Source organism: Typopeltis vanoorti, chromosome 13, assembly GCF_054136105.1.
Source record: "Typopeltis vanoorti isolate ZY-2024b chromosome 13, IOZ_Tvanoo_1.0, whole genome shotgun sequence".
Lineage (NCBI taxonomy): Eukaryota > Metazoa > Arthropoda > Arachnida > Uropygi > Thelyphonidae > Typopeltis > Typopeltis vanoorti.
Window position 1 is genome coordinate 56,724,792 of NC_143561.1, and position 27,833 is coordinate 56,752,624.

The following is a 27,833-nucleotide window of genomic DNA, read 5'->3' on the forward strand; positions in this document are numbered from 1 at the left end:
CAAATATATATTCAGTTGTAGCCTTTTGTTTTTAGTGAACTGGAATTACTTATACCTTCTGTTTCATTCTTGCCTTTTGTAGCTTAACTTTACCCGACAAGCAAAGTTCAATTGTTATTTATAAGGTAAAGTAAGTAAAATTAATCCCCAGTAGTTTTTTTTTTTTTTTTTTTTAAATCCTGCTTGGACTCAACCTCTGGTTTTCCCATAAAGTAATAAAAACAATAAAAATATAACCTACAAACTATCCACTTTATAGGTTATTTTTATTGTTTTTACTTTCTTTCTTATGTTTTTCTTAACAAGAAATCTTGTGATTCGTTGATGCATCTGCAATAAATGTTTGTAATCTTTAAGATTTCATTTGTGGTCTCAAAACGAGGTACCCTCTTGTCAAATAAAACTTTTCGAATTAGTGAATGAATTTTAGTTCTTTTGATATCTTTTAATGTATTTCTGCCTAATGATAGATACTTGATTAGTAGTAAAATGGATTATTTCATGGATAGCTCAAGTGATAGGAAAATTCCTCGCGTTTCGGTCTTCGGAGATAAGTCATCAAATTTCTTAAAGTAAGTTGTTCTTTCTGTTCGTCTGAAATACTTATTTTCTCACATTCTGCATAAAATTCTTTGTAAGCTATCAGAGTTCGCTACGAAAAACTACTGTTATCTCATTTTGCAGTCAACAGTGAGTAAACTTCATTTCAAAAATTGGTCTCTTTCCACACTGAGTGAGCCGTTTTATCAATCCACTTTATTAATCTTATCGTTGGGAATTCAATACTTCCTTATACTGTATACATGCTAAATATCGCTGACCTCATCTGTTCCATAAACATGATCCTCACTTTCGACTTAAATACAATAGTCATTACCTCTTGTCATATTTGACCCAGATGTTATGACGCCAAAATGTATACCTCTCCTTATCGGTCATTCCTCATGACAGTACAAGAATATTTTCTATGGATCCCCAATTTCAAATGTATACTAGTTAACCCACCAGAACCCCTACGTCCTTTACTTGAGATGATTTATCAGCGACGAAATGAACTTCATGTAGTCTTATGTACAGAAGAAATAATAATTAAGAAGAGTGACATAGAACTATACTGAAAGATCTTTTGTAACAGCTACATTATAAATTCTCGATACCTGACGTACATGTATGCGCAGGTCATCTAAAATGGGTATGATAAGTACAAGATTATGTTACAGAAAACGTTAATCTTACTTGGATCTCACTCTACTACTACATAGTTGAGTACTAAACAAAATATACCGCAGTTATTATATCTTATCTTACGCTTAGTATTTATTATTTTTTCTTTTTTTATTTTATTTTGCTATTCATACAACACTAAACATGAAATGCTTTTTCTTTTTCTTTTCAATAATTCTATATAAATAATTAAATGGTGTCTATATGATAATTTGCTCTGCATTACAATTGATTTGATTTTCTCTTGTTTCATTTAAAAATTCATATGATTTTTTTTAAAAATTACTTAGATAATTAACAAAAAAAATTTGAAGCAAAATGATAGATACTTAAATTACTTTTATTTTACTTATCGTCCGTTTGTATAGTAGAACTGCTCCGCTGTTGTTCATTGTGTCTAATTTATAGCTGTTTGAAATATGAGTAAGTTAGCCAAACGCATTAATGTTTACAATATCAAAGGTCGCCATTTATAAACACCTCGTGTCACCACTCAGAGAAATTATTTAGATGCCACAAAGGGGAAGGAAAAAACTAACATTATTTTACTTCTAAAATCTCTTTTGTGAGATAATAATCACCAAGAAATCCAAAATGATTTTAATAAAACATGAGTCAGAAGGAAAAATATTCTTCCGCAGGCTTGCGTGAATCAAACAATTGGAGGGAGTACCAGTCTTGTCCAATGATTTTATTTCATAGAACAAATATACACTGCTCAGAACAATTAGAGGATATTTTTGATTCTTTTGGTATAATTATAAATTTCTGCAAATAATTATAACTATTGGATACATGAATAAATATTTCTTACTTATGGTAGGGTGTAACTGATGAGATATTGTTTAAATAATCGATATTTATTACAAATTTAACAAATTATACATTTTAGCGGGAAATAATTTTAACAAGAATAACAACAAGAATGAAGTTGACAATAGAAGCTTCGAAGTGAGACAAAAGGAACACAGCAGCTATGTTAGAAACAACAGACAAGATATTTCTGGCCTTTCTCCCCACTTCTCTACAACCAACCACATTATTGAATGGAATAAAAGTCTTATGCCATATATAGAAGAAAACTACCGTTCCAGAATCTTCAAAGAAGCTGCTACAGTTGCCCGTTCCACAAATAACCTCAACAGAAACCAAGGTTTAATCCTACCAGACATATGGAAGAACAATAAACACACAAGAAATGAACTTCAGTGCAAACTACAAAATGCATCTCAACAAGTAACTCAGCACTACTTTGAATCTGCACTCTGATTTTTAATTTTTGAATGGTCAGACGCCACAACTGTTTAGCATGAACTATTACTAATAATTTCTATTTTCTTTGTGTTTTAACTTTAAGTTACCTCTTTCCCCGGAAGACGTAAGTCAAACGACTTACGAAACTTGTCGGGTCTTTTATCAATTCATTGTGTTTTATATAGCTTATTATAAAAAAATATGATCCAATTACCGGAATACACCATGTGAAGTAAATCATATATCCGCGACACGCGTATTGTTTCACGCGCGCTATTTTGTTATTGAAATAGAATTGCCAGTTAACGTTTAGCTTGTAATTTTCGTTTTCTTTGCTTTCCTGATTGTACCCTGAGGAAGCCGACAACATAAGCCGGCGAAAGTAGTTGGTAATTAAAATAGTTATTCACTTACACTTGACCAATATCTAAATAATAGTTTATTCTCAATATCCTCTAATTGTTTTGAGCAGTATACTTAAGTAGTTCCCAACTAAATGTCAATAGTAGAAGAATCAAACAGACTAGCATCACTGATGTAATGCAAAAATGAGACAAAAGAAAATCCTATTGCTGGAATAATATAAATTATAGCTCAGAATTTTTATTTATTTTTTAGTAACTTACACAGCGATATTAGGATGAGAATATTAACTAATGTATATTATTTCCATAGTTTTTTTTTTTTTTTTTTGCTCCCTGTCTCTCTCTTTCTTTCTCTCTCTCTCTATTGGTATTTTTTCAAGCATTCACCGACTTACTAGTAGGTCACAATCCACAGCACTTTTTTGTGTAATTATAAAGGAAACGGAGAGTTCTAGTGGATCTGAAAAAGGCTTAAGGGGGGAAAAAAAAAGGAATCTAATGTATTTATATTTGATAGCTTTTATTTACAAAACTTACTTTTTTTGCATTTTTTTTTACTCCAAAACAAATAATTACTTTATCATGGATACTTAAAACATTTATATATTTATAATTTCTTCATTTTTGAAGATTGATACATATATGAATATAATCCATAGCGTTGAACAGTGTACGTTTTCCGACAGTTAAGCGAGTATTGTCAACTCAAATGGTGTCGAATCTAAAAACGTTCTTGGGAATTGATTTTCAGATATCTTCAAATGAATATGTTCGGTTTCTGTAAGCAAAACTAACTGATCACAGAAACAGAATTCTGGCTTGTAAAACTCTAAAATGACACACACACACACACACACACACACACACACACAGACGGAGAAAGAATAATAACAGAACTAAATTTCGTATATCCTTTCTTAGTTGTATGAGAACGGTTTGTAGCATAGTGTAGAATATACATCAAATCAATATTCTGATATTTCTAATATCTCGTATTGAGGGGATTGTTCTTTACATTCACATAAGAACTAGTCTATGAGATTAATATACGAGTACTGTATCTGGTAGCCGTATGCATGCGCGCGTGTGTTTCGTGTGGTCTTTATTTTGCGAAGTCAAAACGGCCGCCGTATTCATGTGAGTCAGCTAACTCACCTCAGATATCCTTTATAAAAAAATAAATAAATAAAAAGTTCCTCCAACGAGGAACTTGAATCTCACTCTTTTTTTTTTTTTAATTATATATAATTATTAATCTTTTTAGAGTTTAGGATGAGAAGAAACTCGAGTTAGAATTTCAGAACGTACAAATTCTTCTGATATGAATAAGGAAAAATGAATTAGCTTTTATTTTAATGATAAGTATTCTAATAAACGGGAAGATCAAAATTACTTCAATAACTAAATATCTCCTGTTATACATTTTTAAAGCCTGATTATTTTTCATAAAAAGTCTCTGCTTTTTTTAAGAACTGATAAAAACTAAAAGTATATTTTATTTCATAATATAATATCTTCGTTTTATATCTTAGTTCAAGTAAAAATCCATGTTTTCTCAACTTCATTTAAATTCGCCTTTTTTTTTTTTTTTTAATGAAAAGTGATAAAGTATCAATTGTTCCTCATGATGTAGTAGTACGTTTACATATCTTAGTGTTCTATGAATAGCATTCTATGAATAAAATTTATATATTTTGTTATTAAAACGAATTTAACTGAAATTTATGTACGTTTCAGAGACAGATCTTGATTACTTTTTTTTTTTTTAAATACAGTACTTTCCGTATTTGTATTAAATATGATAAAAGGCATTTAAAGTCTCCATTAGAGAGAGAGAGAGAGAGAGAGAGCTGAACTGGATTAAAGTTTTAATATGCAATATGCTACACATAATTACTTTCCCGAGTAACTATTCACCTTACACGCCTTAATTTCCAGTAGACATTTCTGTTATGAGCGGAGAATTAAAATCTCGCCCGATTCATAGCTTATACTTTTAATTAAACCAATCAAAAGGTGATCTAATACCCACTAATAACAGTCTAAGCTAAAAAAAAAAAATGTGTTTTTACTACAAAATTGATTATATTTCATTATAAAAATCGTTTGTATTCATCCCATTTCAACAATATACACCACAGACTAGTCGATTGCATTGTCTTCATTAACAAAGCAATCGATAGTAAGTCGCACACCACTTCAGAAATTTACAGTGTTACTATACTTAATGAGCGTTACCAGAGAATTTGCTATGCAGTTTCTTTACCTTCATTTATTTATTTTTGTTGTTTGTTAAATAATGTTTATGTTCTAATTGAATTTTCAACTAAGCATGCGTTACTAATGAATCGAGATGTTTGTGAATATTATTTTGTTCATTTATTTGTTAAATGATAAATAAATAATTGTGTTCGGTGTCCTAATATTGTTTCTCTCTTTCTTTCTTTCTTTTTTTTTTTTTTTTAAGTGAATATAGGTTTACTGGCGAGTAATTAGTAATACATAAAGGTTCGGTGTAGTGGTTGAGACAGTTGTAGGTGTCCTCCCGCGATGAGTCTTCGGACTCCTTGGAGGTATCAGGAATAATAATAATAATAAATTATTAATGTTAGCAGATTAATGTAATAAGTATTTTTAAAATAATCAATATAGATTACTAAAGCATTCCCTAAACTATTGTTATTATATATTTATAAACACGAGAAGAAATGAGTGCAAGAAGTAATTTTTCGAAAGTGTAATAATTGGTATTTTAGAACTACAACAGGGAATTTGAAAGATTGAGATGTAAAACATTTCATAGTTATCACTACATTCATTCACTTTTCAACAAATCATTGATTGGATGAACAATAATGGCATCCTCGTGCTACTAATACACGAATTAACGTTAAGGTATTAAGTGTTTTAGATACAAAAACTGCCATCGCTAATAAGATCATGAAATTAATTTTGGAGAATAAAGAATTACAGTAGCAAAAGCAGTTTGCATCTAACGAGTAAAAATACTCTTCCCAGGTTATAAATGACACTGACGTCATTGTTCCAATAATTCTATAATTCTTATAAATGTAATTCTAGGAAATAAAATTAGTTATTACCCACTTTAAAAGGAAGTATCAATATTTTAGCACCTTGATATTATCATATTTCTTCACGAAATTACAGTCTTAGGAAAATGACAAATTACTTTTTTCTTACCTGAAACAACCAAACAAAACTCTTCTCTCACGCCCGTATAATTTCCCGATTTATACTAGCTTTAAAACAAAACAAATGCATTTAGTTTCGTATAATTTAATTTTGCAGAACCCAGAAGTCGCTGTTCCAAGGAATTCTGAAAATTACATATAGGTGAATGAACCAAAAGAACGACCAAAATTATCTCAGACACTTCTGGAAATTTGCAGAATAACCAGTAACTGAGAAAAATTGATAACTGGAGCTAACCGATGTTATTTTCAATACTGATAAGATAGTAATCATTAAAAACGGGTCAAGCAGGAAATTTAAGTATGTTATTAGCAAACTTTATAATCCTCTATTTCTATTTAACAAAATTAAACCTTCGTTTCCGTTTAATGGTTGTTAGTTCATGCGCAGTTAGTTAGGAATAAATTTCATATTATCAAATCAATAAAAATGCAAAATCAACTTTTGAAAAGACATTCATTCTAAGTGAATGATTGTCTGATCTCTATTGATTGAATGATTTCAAAGTATCATTCTATTCCAGGGGAACTTAGATCTTCATTGATCGAAGTTGTTCATTAATCACTTTGTTTGCCTAAATTTTCTAATATATATGAAAGATAACAATATTCTTAATAAAAAAGTATATTACATTTATTTTTGTTTATATTTCAATTAAAATTTACTTTATTTCGAAAATGTTCAATATATATGACTATTATTTTATCGACACCTATTAATTTAAATTATCACCATTTTATAAAATTTTTGCATTAAAGAAATTGAATTCAAAATTCAACAATGATGGCATTATGAACAATTTCTTTAGCTCATTGAAATGGCAAAAATTGTTTATCGATACCAAGAACTTTCCTCTTCGGTGTTATTGAGATGCAAGAAGAATTATTTTTTTTCATTATCAGTATTGAAAGTGACAGCAAAAGATGCTTCAGATTTTATACAGAACCAATAAATAAACGTTTTATGAAATCTTTCCTATGCATTTACAATATACAATATCCCCTTTTCCGTTCTACTTTCCCCCCCCCCAATCTTTTTCCTTACTTGTCTGTGATCTGGCAATGCATTATGTTCTTCCTTTCGTTTTATTTTTCTTCTTTTGCCTTTTATTGGAACGTAGCTAATGCAGTGTTTATTTCTTCATATTCTTTCCCTTTTTTTCTTTTTAATATTCCAATCTTGTCAAGCCACTTCGATTTAATATACTTTTTATTCAAATATTGAATTGAAATACTTTTCCCTTATAGTCTTCTTCAGTTTTGCTTCGAGTTAATAATGTTAAGAAAAAAAAAAACAACTTGAAAGCTATGTGTATGCGTGTGTGTGTCTGTGTTTCATGGTATGACATATTACTTTGATTCTTTTCTGTATTTCTTCTTCCATTATATTCACCGATATCTAATGTATTTCTGTTAATTTAAAGTCAATATATTGGACATTTTTGATACATGGTTTCTTTGATACAAGATTTGCATCACTGTGCACATGAAACAATTATCGACATAATCCAGCTTAAAAGAATAAATAATAAAACCAAACATCTTTCAAGCATTTCTGAAGTGGGTAATCGCATAATTTGCTTTGGTTATTCTACCTGTCAATTGCGCTTATAACTTAACTGTTATAAGTGTACGTGGCTCAATTATGTTTAAACAACAATCTTATCCAACAATTAAAATGGATTTATTTAGCAGAAACGAATGAAGCGTTGTTGTAGCTAATTTGATTATTTTATTATTATTATTATTCTATTATTTTAAGTTTTATTATTTTTATAATTATTTCTTATTTAAAAACGAATAAGGCGAATTGTCTAGAAATTGAAATACAAGGCATTAACTTTAACATTGTAATTTATCTCTTTTACGGATACACTTCAAAAGATTTAATTATAATTCGCCTGATATTCTCACCGAGATGGTGATGTCATTCAATAACAATAAGTAAAAAATAACAATAAACACTATTTTGAAACCTGGCTAAAATTTTGTTAATTATCGAGTTAAGATGCATAGAAAAGTCTTCTGTATGTTGAATATCACTTAAAATAAGATTACAGAAAGGTTATCAGGAATTAGCACCAAAGCAGATAAATATATGAGATCAGTATATTAATTGTATCGATTGGGTACTCTCCTGGCTAGTTTGATTAACTTGCTGCTTGAAAAATTCATGTTTTTTGGGAAGAAAACATCCTCTACCTCCGTATGAGATCACCTAAGTCATTTTCAAATGAAAAAAAAAAAAAAAAACATAATAACGATTCTTTGCGTCCTAGACCGGATTCGAACTCAGTCTTCCAACCAAAGCATTGTTGTTATTGACTGAACTACGAAAAAAAAAGACAGAACGAATATGAAAATTCTGGATTGATGGAAAGAGATCCATCTCTGCTTACAACTAACAATGTTAATATGTCTTTCTTTCTTTTCGGTATCCAACTCATCCATGATCAGTGCACTACAGATTCTATAACAATTTTTGTTTTTTAGATGATGATGTTATCTTACAGAATTTTAAGATAATCACCTAGAGACATAACTGATAGTTGTTTTATTTTCATTGGAGAATTTCAAAACGACTCAGTATCTATTGCTAAAGAGAGTTTCTAGAAGGCTTCGGGGTTTCTGTCTGGTCTCTGATGAGATCCAAGAGTTTGAAACAGCTGTCAGATCAGTGAAAGCTTAATGAAAGCAAAACTCCGATGGCTAAGGTTGTATTCTCATGATATCGTGATCATTTTTGAAACATTAAGCTTCAGATATTTGACTGGGAAAGCATAACTGATTTTAATATAGTTTTATTTCATTTGCATTGCATCTATTTCATCGATCATCCTTTGTAAAGTCGATCTAATTTCAATCCCATTCCGATTTCATTATCGTATTTTTCTTATAAAATTTTACTGGCAGTAATAGGGCTAATATATCCAATTTCCAGTAATCTTTTTTCTGTATTTAGGTGAAAATGTTTCTGTTTCTGTTCTTGCACATATTTACGTCTTCCCAATTTACTTTTCATATCTTCGCCTAAGCTTACAAGATTTTAGTGTATGAAATCATTTAGATTAATTGTTCCTTTTGTATGTACGTATATATACAGATGTATTGATGTATCTGTATATCTGTACGTATATACAGATACATCTGTCTGTTAGATAATATCTAACAGACAGATGTATCTGTCTGTTAGATATTATCTCATCTTCAAAGCATTATTAACGAGCAACGTCCTTGTGAAATCTGAATGTCCATTCTGTCCCATATGAAATACATAGCGTGCTACTGGCTTGTATATTATGCACTCAATATTTCATTTGTGCCTTTTGATTGATAAGATTTTGGTACAAATCACGCTAAGGTTATCAATCTTTCGATTTCTTTTTCTTTTTTTTCAATAGAAGTCGACCATCTTTAGCTAGTCATTGGAAAGGATACTTCTGCTAAAATACCGTTTTTATTTTTTATTTTTTTGTTGTTGTTGTTTTCTTTTTTCTTTTAATAGATAAACCGTTCTAAGAAGGCATTCATTTGAAGAATGCTGGGACAAAGAAGTGAAGTGAAATGAAGTGTTAGTAAAAGATAAGTGGAATTCTAATCTTTAACAATTATTTAGAATCATTACCGTTGAAACAAAATGACCCAAGTGGATTTGATAACAGCTTACAATTTTGGGAAATAAATATTACTAAAATGCGATATTAACTTTAAATATTAAATAAAATAAGTATCCTAGTAAAAATCTAATAGATGTTTATTTTAATTTTTTAAAGAAATTTCTCCAAATATATTCATAACATCAGAATAGCTACCTTAAATTAATTCAGATTTTTTTAAATTAATAAATAAAACACAAACATATAGATTGACTTGAAAGAATATACTTAATAGTCTAGTGAGTAGGTAGGTGAGTGGGAAAAAGTAATGATACGCCGGAGAAAAATGTGATAGGTATATATCAATTGGCCTGTAAGTGAAGTTCTAAAACACGATGTTCAATTGCTGAGTCTACAAATGACAATCTTAGTTACAATCTGGACTAATCCATTTACTTCAAAAAAAAAAAAAAAAACGGGAGGCACTGTTTTGCATTTAAATCTTTCCCACGTACGCCAACTACCTGAATAAGAAACGTCACGAGCATGTTAAATATCCCCGTTGGTTGACCTAAAACTATGTCTACACGATATTTAACTATCTTCCTTTTACGGACACAGCTCTGTTTGCCATTTCCTGTACAAGGAAGCTGGTTTGTTTATATACCTTTCCAGATCGGATTTAGTTACAGTGCGTTTTCACCAGAGCACTAAGTGTTGAATCTAGGTATTTATTTATTATTGCAGGAGAGGCAAGAAATGCAATACATACATGCCTTCCTTGTATAATGCAGTGATTCATATAGGTCAAACGTTTGAAACAGATAAGGAAATAACTGATTAAAAAAAAAAAAAAAAGAATAAAAAAATAAAATAACCACGAGCACTATATATTGTTACTAAAGCGCTATGAGTTTTAGTCAAACATTATTGTCATGACAACTACCATACAGAGATTCAGTGTTGGTACATGATATTTAGCAAAAAGCTATAGAATCGATAAAACACCATGACACTGAACTGGCATACGATTCAATTCAATATTGCACTCAATTTTATATATGTATTTAATATAAGTATTATTTTTTTTTTTTTCATTTGCACCTTTTTGACAACTCGTATAGCAGAGTATATAAGTTCTTTTCGCTATACCCTTTGGTATTAATTTGGTCTAGCTACTCACTGATGAAGCCTCAATAAGACCGGTTTCAGCCCCAAAAGGCTGAAACCGGTCTGGGTAGTGACCTCCTACCATAATGTAATAACAGCATGCATTTCCTAGGAAATGTGTTTTTACATTATGGAAAATACCAAGAATAGCGATCAGAACTTGACCACCTTTGCTACTACGAGTTGCCCGAGATTGTACTACGTACTTGGACTACGTGCATTAGCTCACGCTAGTAGTCGCCGATACTTTTATAGTTTACTATATTCGGCATGCAACTTTCTGATTCCAATCTTTGAGTTTCTTATTCGGTTTTAACACAATGTGGGATTTAATATCCCCTTAATTTAAATAATAAGTATTTGTAATTGGTATATAAAATTGAAGAATAATATATTAAAAAAATGCTTTTGCAAATATTAAAACGCTGTTCATCTAAAAGTGTATCTATAATGTTTTATGATTTCTTCATGGTTTTGTATATAATAAATTACAAATGTTCTTAGATAAATTAGTTTAAAAGTGATCTGTGTGTGTGTGCACGTTGCTATAGTCAGTTGATATTACTCTTCGGCTCCAATGTGAGAGCTAAAGAGACCTTATCTCACATAATCTTTTATTATTATGTGACACCTCCAGGGAGTCAAAAGACTCATCGAGGGAGAGTGTGCCAACAGCATCGAACGATTGAATCCCTTCCAACTACTAACCGCGCTCAAACTTGCTTAGCCATTAGTAGCAGAAGCTCTACCAATCGACCAACCTTTGCTGGCATATATGTTTATGTTTATTATTTGGTGTTACTCTTCAGCTCTAATCTTATACATTAGATATTTCGATGTCTGAAATAATCTTTTATTTCGGTACAATATGTGGGAATATTCTTATTTATACCTGTAATTTTTTGAAAATACTTGAAAGATGGTCATTTCGATTTCAGATAGTTACTATAAAATATATAATTTTCTTAAATTAATTAATTTCTCACAACTTAGATGATATATATATATAAAGTTTTAGTGTTTATTAAGAAATTAAATTTTCATAAAATTGAAACACTGCAGAAAAAGTCATCCTGAAAAATTTTAGACACCTTTATTTTTTATTAATACTAGTTTTATTTTAAATGCAACTGCAAGTATCATTGAGTTTGAGTAGTAGGTATATGGGAATACCCTTAGAGGGTAATGGATGGCAATGCTGTAGCCAATGAAGTTCTAACTGAGGCTCGGCTATTGCTGTTACCCTCCTGTCATGATCAGAGCTTTAATAGCTCAATAACACCTTATCCTTACACTGTCCTCTACAGATAACGGGGAAGATGAAAAGCATTCTTGCTTAGCCCCTTTAAGCCAGTCCTTATAAGGACTATCATCGAGTTTATGTAGATATATATATATATATATATATATATATATATATATATATTGATATTGATTTAATCTAGAAAAATTTAAAAAGGCATTTTTATGAATTATTTATTTATGCGTTAAGTATTTCCGAAATATATATATAAATAAATGCCCTACATTCAATTAGGAAAAACTGCTGCAGGTTTGTTTCTGCAATTTCCAGAATTAAAAAAAAAATTAAAAAAAAAAAAAAAACGTTTTCGCAATGTTAACAGTTTTGTCTATATAAGTTGTTAATGGTGAAAACGCTTTGTGTATGTTATTCCGTGCAGAGTTTTGTGAATCGTAAAGTTTCTAGTCAGTCAGTTCCCATCGTTTCTATTACTCATGAAGGAAGAATACATGGTGTGAATGCATATTATTTTCATTGTATCTGGAGTTTCCAGCTGTCCGATATACCGCGTGCTGTCTACTGTTACACTCTTTATATCTGAAAGCAAACAGGAAGGCAGTTCTTCAGAATGTAATTTTTCTCTTATTTTTGGTCTGCTGCGCATGTTTTTCTGTACAGCCAATTTCCACAGTATTCAGTCGTTTTCCTTTTTGCTAAATCTTCAACAAAGGCAAAGATTTTCAGTGGCGACTCGTTGTGTGGCAACAACAGAGGAAGTATAACTGTGGCGGTCCCCTCTGGTAAATCAGGGACTGAGAACCAGTAATGTACTAGAGTGTGCATTCCATCAGTTCTGACGCTACACACATTGGTCCCTTAGGTTGGGCTGGGCTACAGAACACCTCATTTTACTTGTCCTGTTACTACTTCATTCCCCCCCCCTCCCTACTACTACTGCTGTCGTCAGTCGAACGCTTGTTTTCTGACCCTATGATCCACAATGACAAAAGTTATATAACTTACTACTTGGAAGTCGATTCACCACTTTCTTTTTCTTTTTTTTTTTCTACCCTCCCCCTGTTGTATGTCACTTTTTCCATACTTCTTTGAATTCTTTTTTTCTTGTCGCCTTGCATTTCAAGTGTGGTTCCTCATGTTTTTCCACTTTATTATTTTTTATTAAAACGTATAACAGTTATCCTATATAAGCAGGTGGTGGGGATATGATGTGCAATACATTTTGGAATAAACATTTCTTTTAAAAAAGTGAATCATTATACAGTATTGCGTAAAAATTTTCCAAAGTTACTCAAAATGGTAACTTAGGAAAATTGAAAAACTGTGAATGTTTCTTTTTTCTTTTCCTCGATAAACCCATTGCAATGTACAGGTCAAATTACGCAGACCACAAACTACTATTCGAAAATTGGTAGGATTAACAAAAAAAAAAAAAAAAAAAAAAAAATCTGGATTCGGAATGCATGTGCAAACAGATAGAATTCTACCATAACAAACCGGACTGAATAAAAGAATTAGTAACTATAAACAAAACAGATTTGTATTCCCATTAAATATAAACATAAACAAAACACATTTATTGCGATTATAAAAAAATACCACCTGTTTGGATTTTCAGCTGTTTTTCCTTAACTTCATTATAATGATTTAATATAATAAAAATAAACTGGTGTGTAATGGCATAATATAAAAAAATCTTTAATTCTTTCTGCTATCAAAAATTTCTGTAGAATATTATTTTTTACAAATATAAATAAATCGTTTTTGGTAACTTTCAATCATTTATAAAAATTCAAATTTTTTTTTATATTAATGGAATCAGAAATATTTGAATATATCCGAACGAACATGTAATCAGAGATGCAAGCTATTTGAATTGTGGCGAAAGTGTGACCAAATAAGAAAATCATGGAAAATATATTTCCACAGGAGGAGGATGTATATGTGAATGTTTTTAAATAGGCTGTTTCAAAATGATAATTCAGACGTAATATTCATGAGTGTAGTGCAAAAAGACAGAAAACAGTGAACTAATATGTGAATGAAGTATATGTAATCACGGATATTGATTACCAGAATATTTGTATTCACGATTATTTTTAACTATGAAACAGATGTATTCATTTCTCAATGATCGTGATTGCATTCTGATTGTCTTGAAATTAGAACGGATTCTAAAATTAACGAGAAAGAAATATTTTTTTTGGAAAGCGTTCCTGGTTGACGTCAGTTTGTTTTGATTAATTTCAGCTAGAATTGCTTCAGAAAACAACAGCAAGTTTTCTGAAGGAGGAAGTTATTTTTTGGAAATATAAACAGTAAGCATTAGGAATTTAGAAGGAAAAACTTCATTCTTTTAAAGAAAAAAAAATTCACAGTCATTCTCAATATCTGCAGTTTACTACGAAAACCAGTCATTTAATTAACAATGCTCGAGGAAATGGGATAGTTATACAGCATCCTCCTCTCATTTCACCCCCCCCCATACACACCACATTCACAACTCAATTTAACTTATGTAGGTACGTAAAAATCAAAACAACGTAATATTTTGAACATAGGAGAAATTGCACAAATCCATCGCAATCCTTTTTAATGATAACGTCATTGCTTACATTGTGACACACGAGCATATATTCGCTCATTTTAAAAACAAATATTTTTGAACACTTAGAAGCATTTAAAGAGGTATACCATCGCCTGACTTTTATTTATTTTCTTTCTCTTTGAGTTTCAAGTAGTCAATTATGAATGCATTGAGTATTTGGGAAAAAAAGAACTTCACTTGCCCTGTTCTCTAGTATCTATAAAATTATCATCACACCATCATTAGAAAATGTACACGAAAATAGAGAGTTTCAAAAATTGAAATAGAATAGATGAATGAAATGGAATAAAGGCACATCAGTAAGTTGAAACTGTGAATCGATGACCCCTTGATTGTGTCGCATCTTGTAGTAGGTTAAAAAAGAAGAAACTAGAATTTTATTTATCGACTTGGAGAGCATGAAAATATCTGGAAGAAAAGCATACAGGAACTCTTCGTCTCTCAGATAGTTAACCAGTTAAATCAGAGAGAGAGAAAATGATCCCCACCTTTCTCTGTCTCTTTCCCACAACGTGATAATGGTTACAATGAAGGTGCATAAAAGTATATGCATGAATATTAGACAATTCGCAAACAAGACACCAGTAAACAGTACAATATGTATTGACTGAAAATTGTTTATTTATCACTCACACCTTATCGAAGCTCTCTCTAACTTACCCCCCCCCACACACACACACCGTACCGTCGAGAATGAATTAAAAGCAAAGCTTTTAATTCAAATATCGTATTTATAACTTTGTTAATATTCACATATGAATTGCAATTTTAATTGAGGATAAGAATACATTTAAGGTACTATACTTTTTTCATTAATTTTTATTATTATTTATTTAAAAACTTTTGTTATGCAAATAACTAAATAATAAAAGAGAGAAAAATTTTGAGTATACCTTAAAAAATTATTAAAAATACGAAGAGAATTGTAAACCTTCTAAAATTTTTGATAAATCTCCTATAATAAAAGAGGATGACAAGTTCATTAGATAGATTTTGCGTAAACATTCGTTACTAATATCCTTACATTTTTTATTTCTTAAACCTTGAAAATATAAATATATAAATATATAAATAAATATTAAAGGTTTGGAATTGAATTGTATTGTTTGTGTATTTAAATACGCACGCAACTTTACCACAAACAATTACCTTCAAAAATAACACTTGCACTTGATTAATAATAGTTTTCAAATACAGCAGCAAAGGTTATGCAGTATAGTACACAATAAACGCTTTAACACATTCTTTCCGAAGTAATCCCATTAATTTCTTCTAAGCGTTGCATTAATGCTACATTAAATGCATTAAATGTAGTATTTTCATTGTAATCATATAAAGTATAAAAGCAATCATATAAATGCAATAAAGCAGTAACGGCGTGTACCATTCACTTTATATACCATCATGGCGCGTCTAATTTCTACTTTAATTATTTCTTCCGCTGATAACAAAATGGCGGACGCCCAAGAGCCATTGTATGTCGTTTACGTCCGTAATCTTGATTATCATTAGGTGAAAAGTACCTTTTCTCAAAAGTTTGCGGTCAAAATAGCGTACTTAGCAAGTGAAATCTCAAGACCTACCGCCCGTTCTGTATGACCCCCAGCAGGATGGTCTTAATACACATAAATCAAACAGTGGCGTCTTACGACATATGTGGCGGAAGACCTGCCGTTAATACGATGTTCTCAAGATCGTTTTTGAAATTTATCCTCACTCTATCAGTTCGTAAATGTCGGATGAAGATGATGGGATAAGAAGATGCTTAACAAGCAAAAGACATCCCATTCAAGTACCTTTTTAAACAAAAAAAATAATAATAAATAACACTAAAAATGCTCATGAAAAACAAAAATCACATTCAGTGTCATGGAAATAAGTCATGGCAATTTAAAATTTTAATGTCCTGGAATGGCTACATTATTTTAATACTTTGGGCAACGCTTTCTCCCAATGCCATCTTCCAGATATTTATTATACAAGATTACACAGCTTAATAGCCAGACGTTAATAATGAATAGGACAGCTATTTATAAGTTGTTTGTACACTAGGAATATTATTTATATTTTTGAATGCACCAAATCGTTAACAATGTTAAAATGTAACAGAAAAGATTAAAATAAATAATGTATATATATTTATACTAATAGTATCAACTTTTGACTTTTATGAATACTTTTTCTTTACAATATTAATACACACCATAATTTTTTTAAAAATTTTATGATATAAGAAAAAATATACAGTAATGTCGATTTTTAAATTTAGGTAATTATCAATTTTGTCCAAAGATTTTTTGAACGGTAAGTATATATGTGAATCAGGGGAAAGGAAGTCTCCAGTAGTTTATTACATATGTTCTTTCTTTGTGACATACGCTATTTTAATTTGTCTTGACGCTTTTGGTCAGAAGGTTATAGACAACAAAAGGAGAACATTTTATGACGGAAGTCTTATTATGTGGTTGGGGATGGTTAGGAATGGTTGTCGTTCTTTGCTACGACTGGGCAGGGGAGAAAGCCTGGGCAAACAGTAAAGAGAGTAGTGCCTGCCCTAATTTGCCACTGCCATTAAATGGGACCTGTGGACAGGGCCGAGAGACGACGCGCGCTATTATACAGGTGACAGAACGCTATTGAGATTCAAATGACATCGCGGGGACTTCCTCCCAGCTACTAAAGCCTTACAGCCAATGAAGTACAACACGATAGGACATAAAACGAAATTTAAAGTTTGCCAGATAAAGAGGAGCGGTCTGGAGGGGAAGAGCCATCGTTTAACAAGAGACTGGTGGAACGGGGTACTTCGACTATGGTGGATATCCTTGGCCATCAACCGGCCCTCAAGCACATGAGTGGGTGATTCAGTTGTGCGCGCGCCAAACCAGACTTAAAATGCAATTCTCGTAGTTTACGACTGTTAAAGCAATAAGTGCGAAGTGTAACATCTACGTAAGTCGACGTGACGTCTTCAGAAGTAGTAAAGGTTAAAGAGCCAAATAAAGTTCAATGCCGATAAGACGTGGGTTACGATGCTATTTAAACACCAGTAAAAAAAAATAAAAATAAAAGGGAAAAAAATGGTAACATAGCAATGGAATACAAAAGGTAGGTGGGGAGAAAAGGGACAAACCTGCAATTGCCATCCAGGGGTAAAATGCGTTGGTTGGTGCTTGGGCCACGGCGGCGGAGGTGGTGGAGTTTTGACAACACTGGGACCAAGCGTCCGAGACACGGGGAGCTGTCGTGGAATCACCAGTAAAGGAGCGCATGGGATCGTTGCTCATGGTTGCCGGACGCACTCCGGACAAGGTACTGGGTGGCCAACTCGCCATCTCTTTTACTGCTTGGCTAAAACCATTCTGTTCCTTAGCTAAACACTCGGCTTTGAAGACGCTCGATCCGTCACTCGAGTAGAGTTTGCACGCAGCCGATGCTGCGGAGCTGCTGCCGTCGACGTAGCCGGAATCGTGCGCGGATCTCGCAGCGCTCGGCTGCGGATACGGCGGCACCAGTAGTCCTTGCGGGAATCGGTACGGCTGTTCCGCCGAACCTTGGCTATTGTAAAAGCCGCTCTGATCAAAGTACGAGTTCATCATCCACAGCTACCACCCTCGCTCCTTCCGACATGAGATTTTGAATTTGGATTTTTTACTCAAGTAAACGTGTTGGATTAAATTTGGCCATGGCTGCTATGGATACACATCTCTGGGCCTTCCCGGAAGAACGCATTCAGCCAATCAGCGAACAGCTAGAAGGACGGAGAACTCTTTTCTCTTTATTGTATCCTACCGCCATTGACGCGATACGGACAGCCTAGATGACTGTGTTGGCAGCTTTTTTTTTTTTTTTTTTTCCTTTCTTTCTTTTTTGTCCTGTTTCACATATATTTTCCAAGGCTCAACCACCGGGATGGAGTGCTAACTGAGGCGGTACGTTCGTATTCTCAGCCTACCTTCTGGAATATATCCAGGGAAGCTTAGGTGTACTGCGTGGGAATATGCAAAGGCATCAGAGACGTATAGGAGTTATTAGGCGGTACTCAACCAACTGTTTCAGGGTTCTGTGTGGTGTTACGCCTATGTGTGTGTGTGTGCGCGTACGCGCCTCTTTCTCAGGACCTTCTGCCAAAATGTTTCATGGCAGCTGTTTGGGGATAATATTATTGTGGGTCACACTGAAAGGTAGCGTGAAACACTGCCGACGAGAATGGACGCGTATTGATTGCGATGTGAAATGACGTTTTGAGTAAAGTTAATGCAGAACATAATCATAGAATGGAACCATGGACATGGTGCATTAACCTGTTAGAAGTCATAATTTTCCTACAAATGAATTGACGGCAAACGACTTTTTTTATGATTTTAAATGTAAAGTTTTTTTAAAAAATATTTGTATTAATTTTTCAATAAAATTAGTTGGTGCTATTTCTTATAAATATTTTTATGTTTCGCTCGCAATGTTCTAAACAAATCAGTGAACCATTAATAGGACACACACATGGAAAATGTAATTACGAAATGAAACAGATGATAACCCAGAAAAGCGACAACAAAAAAATTGCAAGATGATATTTGTTTTGGAATGCCTCATGCTGAAATAATAAAGGCAAATAATAATAATAATAAAGGCATTCATGCTGAAATGTGTTTAAAAAAATTAAATTTGCATAAGAAATGTATATCAGAAAAGACAATCGTGTTTTCTTAACAAGTTTAAGTCTTTAGTATACGACTCTAAATCGAAAGTACTAGGGTGACAGAAATGATATGAAAGACAAATGGAATGTTATGAAGCAGAACATTATAACAGCGATTAAAATGAGAATTTACCTGACTACTGACTTAATAAAAGAATTTATCATTGAACTGAATATTGGATATAAAAATCTAAAGGATAGTCTCGTACTTTCGATAACACACAGATTTTTTTTTTCAAGCACTTCTGAGAAAGCGAATATGAGTCCAGAGATATAAGAATATTGAACTGTAATAATAATATAAAAATTATATGAGAGTTTGTCAGAATATCGTATAGAGGAAAAAGAACTGATTTTGAACATTCATAAAATGGCACAAATACTGGAACTATACATTTGTAGATTAATAAATAGCTTAGATGTCTATACATTTTCCAAACTCCCATTTCTTTTCCAGACATCGATAACAATGATAACCTACCACAAATAAAGTTAAAAAAAAAATTTTAATCTTATAGATTAAAATTTTTTTTAATCTATAAGATTTAATCTATAATCATTAATAATTAGAAATTGAATTTTCCAGGTGAGTATTCTACAAATAGTAGTTCAGTCTTCAAACAGCTTTACTACAGCTCATATTTTATTATTATAATAATTAATTTATTAAATGCAGAATGACGGAGAACTAATAGTTAAGTCTTGTACCCTACAGTCATCGGTCTTTTATTGATAAGTCTCATATCAATACCATTAATTACGATGAATTCGGCGAAAGCCAAAGAAAGATCCGCTGAATAGAAGCGATCCCCGTCAGGTATGTGAAGTTAGGTGACTGTAATTTATACGAAGTGTATTTCAACGACAACATTTGCGGAGACCTACCGAGAAGCGGCCAACTAGTTGCTCGACGTGGTGGGATGCTAAGATACGTAATATACTGTTATGATGGCTTATGTGACCCTCCGTCACCTAAATGGCACTATAACCGTGTTCCAACAGCGGCCAGCCGTGTAAGCTGTGAAAGATGGATGCCCGCAGCTACCAGGGTCTCTACCCAACTGATTGTGTAGAGGAAGTTTGGCTTCAGGGTTGCTACAAGGTAGCCAAACATGAATACTACAGCTCCAGTAAAAATGAGGCATTGAAAAATGCCACGCTGTACACAAAACTACATTGAAAGACTGCACTATCTCATCTTGCGAGAATGTAAAAGCATTCCTCTGTACTTTCTCTTTCTCATTATTCGTTTAACTGTTTGAAATAAGCGGATTTTACTGACTTAGTAGAAACAAAATTTTTATTCAAAACAAGCCCGATTTGATAGGTGCAAAACAATTAGCAAGATAGATTTATCATTTATTTGTTTTGACCCTATAAAATCAATATGTAACTACTGCAACATTTTATACGTAATCCTACTGTGTTTATAAAATGCGATGAACTCAAATAACAACAATTTGGTCAGTTGAACTATTAGTAGATTAATACATCTATTATTAAAATAACTATAAATAAACTCAAATCAAGTTCTAATATAAATAAATATATAAAAATGTTTGGTATTAAATTTTCAGTTTCACACCTATTTTTAATTTGAATAAATAATATTAATAAATTCGTCTAAATAATATTAATAAAATCGATTGGTGAAGATCGAGTGCGGAAGACAATCCAATACCCTTGGAGGGTAATGGATGGCAATGCTGTACCAATGAAGTTTTAACTGAGGTTCGGCTGTTGCTGTTACCCTCCTGCCATGATCAGAGCTTTAATAGCTCATTAACACCTTATCCCTACACTGTCCTCTACAGATAACGGGGAATATAACGGGGAATATGAAAAGCATTCTTGCTTCGCCCCTTTAAGCCAGTCCTTACTTATAAGGATAAGGATTAATAAAATCGGTGAAATTGACCGTGAGATGCGGTGCCTTGGAGTGTAATTGGATGGCAATGCTGTACCAAAGAAGTTTAACTGAGGTAAGTGTTCTCCGGCACGGTCCCGTGAGGGGCTTTGTGGGTGAATGCATTTCTTCGGAAAAAAACATGAGCGGTTCTGCTCGGTGGTGGTGTGTGGGTGGAAGGCCAACGCTGAGATGGACGGTCTTTCGCCCACGATTGAGTGACCCAGGGATCGTCCGAATTTTTAGAGACGGTTTTACCTTTACAGATGGCAATGCTGTAGCCAATGAAGTTCTAAATGAGGCTCGGCTATTGCTGTTACCTTCCTGCCATGATCAGAGCTTTAATAGCTCAATAACACCTTATCCCTACACTGTCCTCTACAGATAACGGGGAAGATGAAAAGCATTCTTGCTTCGCCCCTTTAAGCCTTATCCTTTAAACAAGGATGAGGATTAATAAATTCGTCCATAGTCATTTCCCTATTTTTTACAGGCTTAAGAAGTGTTTAAAAAATAGCGATAGATAGATATATGTATTGTGTATGTTGGATGCACAGGCAGTTGATGTGAAGTCAATATACAAGTAGGCTAGCGGCGAAAATATCTCACACACAAACTTTGTTTGCTTACATTTGTGTATAGGATTAAAACAATAATATATATTTTTGTCTATTACAGTTGATTTGATAACTAAGCGAAATCTTTCCTAAGTTCAGTTAAATAAAGGCAAAGTTTATTTATGCTGTGTGTGTGTGTGTGTGTTAAATTTTGCTTATACAGTAAGCAATAATCCGAAAAGAACAAACTTTTCAATGTAAGTTTTCCGTTGATGCGAATCAGTAATTAGCGATTAGTTGCATTTTTCTCATACTTGTATGAGGTCAAAAACGATTCTGTTAAGCTGAAAACTTCCGATTTGTTTTTTAAGAGCTAGTCAAAGAAATCAATTTTTTAAAGATTAAAAAAAACACATCAACCTGAAAAAAAAATACAATTTCAGAGACCAAACATGTAACTTTTTTCAACCCAAGTCATGCCTCCAATGGGGGGGTTTAGACCTGAAAAACAATTACCGTCTCTCTCTTCGCCTAAAGATATTCGCAAACATCCATACCACAGTGGTATTCAAATCCATATTCCCTATTGGTTGAAAAGCGGACACGCTAATCTACTTGACCAATCAGGCTGCAAAGCATACCTAAATGTCAAAGATACACAACTATACGAGATAATTGGAGTAGTCGTGAAAAAAAATATGCAGAGAGAAGGGGGGGGGGGAACTGTCGAACATTGTCAGTCAAATTTCATCATACACATAAAGCATTCAAATGCAAATTTGATTCAAGTGAGAAGCAGATTTCTAGTATAAATCTGGACGACAGAAAAAAGTAATTATTTCTATAGATATTTTTAAGAAGTGATTTAAAGCTATAAAAATATTTGTAGCATTATTAATAACTGGAGTACCAAGAATAATTAAAAATATTTGTATATAATATTAAACGGAATGTCAAACGTATACAGTTTGGCTTGTTTCAGTTTTGATTCTTGCATTCTTGCATATATATGTATCGTAATTACAGATCTTGTTGTGAAGATTTTCGAATGGCTTTGTAATAATTAAACGTTACCCAACAATAGAAAGACTGCCCAGATGTAGCTGATAATGCCCACTGAGTCAGTACACAGTAGAAGTAAATTTGTTCCGCTCTCTTCCTTGCGTTCGTTAACTGGCTGCACATCCACCCCATGGCTGCTTCCAAAAGAAGTATAAGCCGAAGGGACAAGTGTGACAAGCGCTGTAAATTAGGTGTGGCAGGATTTGGTGATGACATTGTGCTTGTCACAACACTTACTCCTAATATGCGTGTAGCTATAAAATGCATGAAAATACACCCCGCGGTATAAAAGCAGAAAAGCTACGCACACCCATAGCACCTCTTTCGACATTTTGACGGCCTCTTTCTTATTATAGCATAAGCTACTGTGTGCTTTTCACTATTTCTCCAGAACTTCCCTTACATGATAGAACACACAATAAGGAAACAATTACATCAATTAAATGGCATCAAGTAAATACTGGATTCAATATTTGCAACTCGTATAGCATCAGTAAATTTTTTCTTCTCTCAATAAAGATTACAAGCCCTTTTTGATTCTACTTTTTCATCAAGTTGAGTACATTAAATTCAGCAAGATAATAATAATAATAATAATACAATATTTTAATATTTTAAATTATATATATATATATATATATATATATATAATTTAAAAAGTAAAGGAAAAATTATTAAAATCTTGTTAAAATGTTAAAATTTAATTCTAAAAATTAATATTAAAAAATACACCATATTTTAATGAAGAGAACTAAACAATATAAAGAATTACAAGAATGTTGAATTATTTTACTAAAATAAAGAGCCAAAAGGTTCCAGTTCGGCAATGCAAATTTATATAAATCAAGTGGATATTAAATCCAGTATTATTCTTTTGTTTAAGAAAATTAAAGATTCTTTAAGTATACGAAGGCAATATCTTTGAAACTTTTTTTTTTTTCATCACCAATAGAAAAATTAAGGTTTTCACGCAAGCAAGTTCTATATTTCGCTATGGTTCTCAGAATTCAGTTACAGTCTATTTCGAATATTGCATCAATATCATGGTTAAAATAGTTCACACATGATATATTTAATTTAATTATGCACAAGGTGTGACCAATTTTTGCATTCGTAAGAAAGAGTGTTTATCAGTCATCAAATATTTGATGAGATAATTGTCATGCCATTCATCATGCTATTACCTGCTTTATTAGTATAAAGTTCAATCACTGTCCTTTTTTTCGGATAATTGTTATCAGTGTTAACTATTCAGAGCGCATGTCATCTATGAATAGCTGTTTACGTGGTAATGCCACTTTATTTTTTTGATATTTACGTGGTAACTTGATGTAGCCATATATAGAAAGAGGGACCTAAAAGTTCATGCCTCGTATTAAAGAGAAAGAGAGAATAATTTAGTTTCAATAAAGACTAGAGGACTAAATAGAGAACCAAATAAAGAACTTTTGGATCGATTCTGACTTTTACAAGTTTTCCTAAAATAAAATCAACTATTTCTCTGAAATAACCAGGCATTAGACGATTTTTTTTTTCTATCACTTTTCTCATGATGATGTCATACCACAAATTTTCTGTTCAACACCCGTATTTGGTTATGAGATCTTATCGTGTTATTCTCTCTCTTCGCTAAATTTCTTAAAGGAAGCTATGTGTTTTATTATTATTATTAAGGAGTTTTGAAATATGTCAGATTAGCCGAGTGGTCTAAGGCGCTGGACTTAAGATCTGATTCTCATAAGAGAGCGTAGTTCGAACTCCACTTCTGATGTATATATATATATTTTTTTTATATGAAGATGAAAAGATATATAGACATTAAAATATAAAATTTTGCTAAAGTGAACGGCATAATAAATAATATATTTAAGCCATCCTTGCTACAAAAACACACCATAATCAGACTATATAACGTTCTGTCTAAACCAACTTTATTATATGGAAGGGAAATACGGACCATAAAAAAAGAAGAATGAAAAACGGATTCAAACAGCACAAATGAAATTTCTCAGAAAAATAGCTGAATATACCAAGTAGGACCATAAAACAAATGAAGAAATTTTACACAATTCCTGAACATAAAACCAATTAACTATTAGATATAAGTAAATATGAACAAAAAAGGATAGAACAGCTAAATCGAATGGACGACAGCAGACTGCCGAAAATACTATACGGATATAAAATAAATGGAAAAAGAAGAATTAGAAGACCAAGAAAGCGATGACGTGAGACTGGAACAGGTCACTTGACTTAAAATCCATGATAGGAAGAAGAAGAAGAAACAAACCGGTCTTCTTCTGAGGTACCATAGAAGAATATAATTTCTTCCATACTACCTCAGGCCACGAATAATTAAAAGCGATAGATAATCTTACACTGAGTAACGAGCCTCATCTACCACCTAACAATTTTACAAACATTCGTACCGCTATGAGTAAAATCAGAGTGCTGTCTAGATCATCCGGTGATATTAAAAAAAGAAAGAAAGAAAAAGTTCCGACCGTTAGAGAAGGCTTTTGACCGTTGATTCAATTCTGTGCATTCCAGGATCTATAATTGTCCAACTTTCTTTGGCCGAAATACAATAACGACAAAAGTAGTGAGATATTCAACTCCAAAGTAATGTTCCTTCCCTAATAATATCTGTAATTACCAGTCATTTTCTCAGTTGATGAGAACATCCCTTAGGCTATAAAATATTTGGGTCCAGTCCCGGCAGCATTCACATATTTCTCCACGGATGCTTAAGCTTCCTGATAGGCTAAATGTTCGCTAATCGGGAAAATCTATAAACCAAAGCAGGACGATGGTTCAAAAACAACCACGCACTTTGAGATTCAATCTCTGGAGCCTGTTGGTTGGAAAGTGTACACGGCTTCCGCCTTCAAAGACGACACACACACACACACACACACACATGCAAAAAAAAAAAAAAAATCCCCGAAGTGTTTTTATGAAGAAGCTCCTGGTTGGGACTGTATAATAGAAATCCATATTAGTAAGCGTTAAAAAAAAAAAAAATCTTAATCTTATGTGAGCTTAATAAATAGTGGCTTAAAATCATTAGGGAGCAAAAGCGACAGTGTGCTTGTGGGAACTTTAAACACTACAAGGTGCCTTATGTGTTTGCCACCTTCGTCCCTGCAGCTGTTTAAACAGCATGATTAATAATTCATGGCAGCTGCTGCACCGGACCTCCTTCGCCAAACACTTCTTGAGGTTGTGCATCAAAATAATTGGTATTGGCAAAGATTTGTCGATAGAGAACTGCAACTAGAGAATGTTTCATTCGAAGAACCTTTTGAAACAACTGCTCAAAAGATAATTTTCTAAATTTTAGATAAGTGGTTTATTGTTTGAATTTGCATTTCTTTGGAAACACTTTGTTTTTGAATAGGTGAAAGTGAGCCACTACCACTCAGCAAAAGGCTGGCAAAAAAAGACAAATCAGTGAAATTACGAAGTCGTTTAACTGTTTGGACTGGTCGGGGAGTGTAAAGGCCATAAAGATGAGTTTGTAATATATTTTAAAAAATGTATGAGGGGGACCAATGGGATGAGAGATTCATTTAAATGACGTGAGAAAATAAATTTTTTTTTTTTATTTGTTTCATCACTTTTGACGATGAACTGCAAATTGAATACAATTTATTCATATTCATAAAATGCAAAAGAACAACAATAAAGACTTCTCAAATGCAATACAATGCATTGAAATATGATAACATAACATCTATAACATCTAACATCACCGGCCAGTAGGATGGATTTATGAAATGTTATGAAAGGAAAGATTTATGAAATGTGAAATATAATACAAACATTAAATATTTTTCTGTAATATGTTAAAAAAAGGTGTACTTATATAGATAGAGAAAAATTATTGAATTACCCAAAAAATATAAAAATGCACTTTTAAATTAATTTATTCTTTTAATTTATATCTTTTTTAATTTAAATACTTTTTAAACTGGCAGATATATCATTAATATTTAATTATCCGTGGCAGATTATATATATAATATAATAAAATCGAATTTATGCAGAGAATTGTAAAAGTTTTATAATTTCCAAATAATCGTGATAAGTGATTTCTATGATATTTTAATTATAATTATATTTAATTACATAGTTTCGGTTTTTTCAACAAAAAGCGAAATTTTAATCATTCATAGCTACGCTATCTAAAGCATTTCACAGCATCTGTGGGCCATTTAATATGGAATATTTAATCACGTGATTAAAATGATGAAGGAATTACTGGAATGCTAGCTAGCCATGCTAGGGAGAGTTATTGTGTGCTATCTGGTTCAATATAGAAACAAAATAACTTCAGGTTAGTACCAACTCACTTGTAAACTGTATTTTACAAACCATGTTGCTAAGGTTTTTTTTTGTTGTTGTTGTTGTTGTTTATTTATGTTTTTTTAAAGCTTCTGACTTCTCTTGACGAAATTACATCTCTAAATTTAACAACTGCCATCATTCTAAACATCCCCACCTCCTTCAACGTTCTACTAATATTTATATTAAAAATTAACTTGAGTAATTTTATTAGCATACGTTATTTCAGAAAAGACCTCACTAACACATCCATGCTATTTTCTGTCCAAATACTCTTGTGATTTCATTGTGAGTAAACTGTTGCATATATTCTATGGGAGAGCACAATCATAGGTCACAATTATAATTAATTATGAAAACTTAAATACTAAATGACCAATATAATATAATAAACTATTATTAATAGTGCTGTATGCAGATAATCAGATTATATTACAAGAAAAATCAGTTCATGTATTAAATAAAATAAGCCAATACAATTTAAAATTTCGTTGAAATATATATATATATATATATATATATACAGGGTGTTCGGGATAAATTTGACATATTTATAATTAATTATATTTTTC

The 27,833-nt window shown here is 32.1% G+C and overlaps 1 protein-coding gene across 2 annotated transcripts in view; it reads right to left on the reverse strand.

Annotated features, from left to right (window-relative positions):
* LOC150100174 (homeotic protein ultrabithorax-like) overlaps nt 1-18,380 on the reverse strand; it is a 148,569-nt gene extending 130,189 nt beyond the window's left edge. For both annotated transcript variants that reach the window (XR_016549254.1, XM_090402876.1), the window contains exon 1: nt 17,824-18,380. Coding sequence is in view for 1 of the 2 variants with exons in the window: in XM_090402876.1 (XP_090259002.1) it covers nt 17,824-18,289 (466 nt within the window). In the remaining variant the exon portion in view is untranslated. The remainder of the gene's footprint in view (nt 1-17,823) is intronic.
* Nucleotides 18,381-27,833: the final 9,453 nt, after the last annotated feature.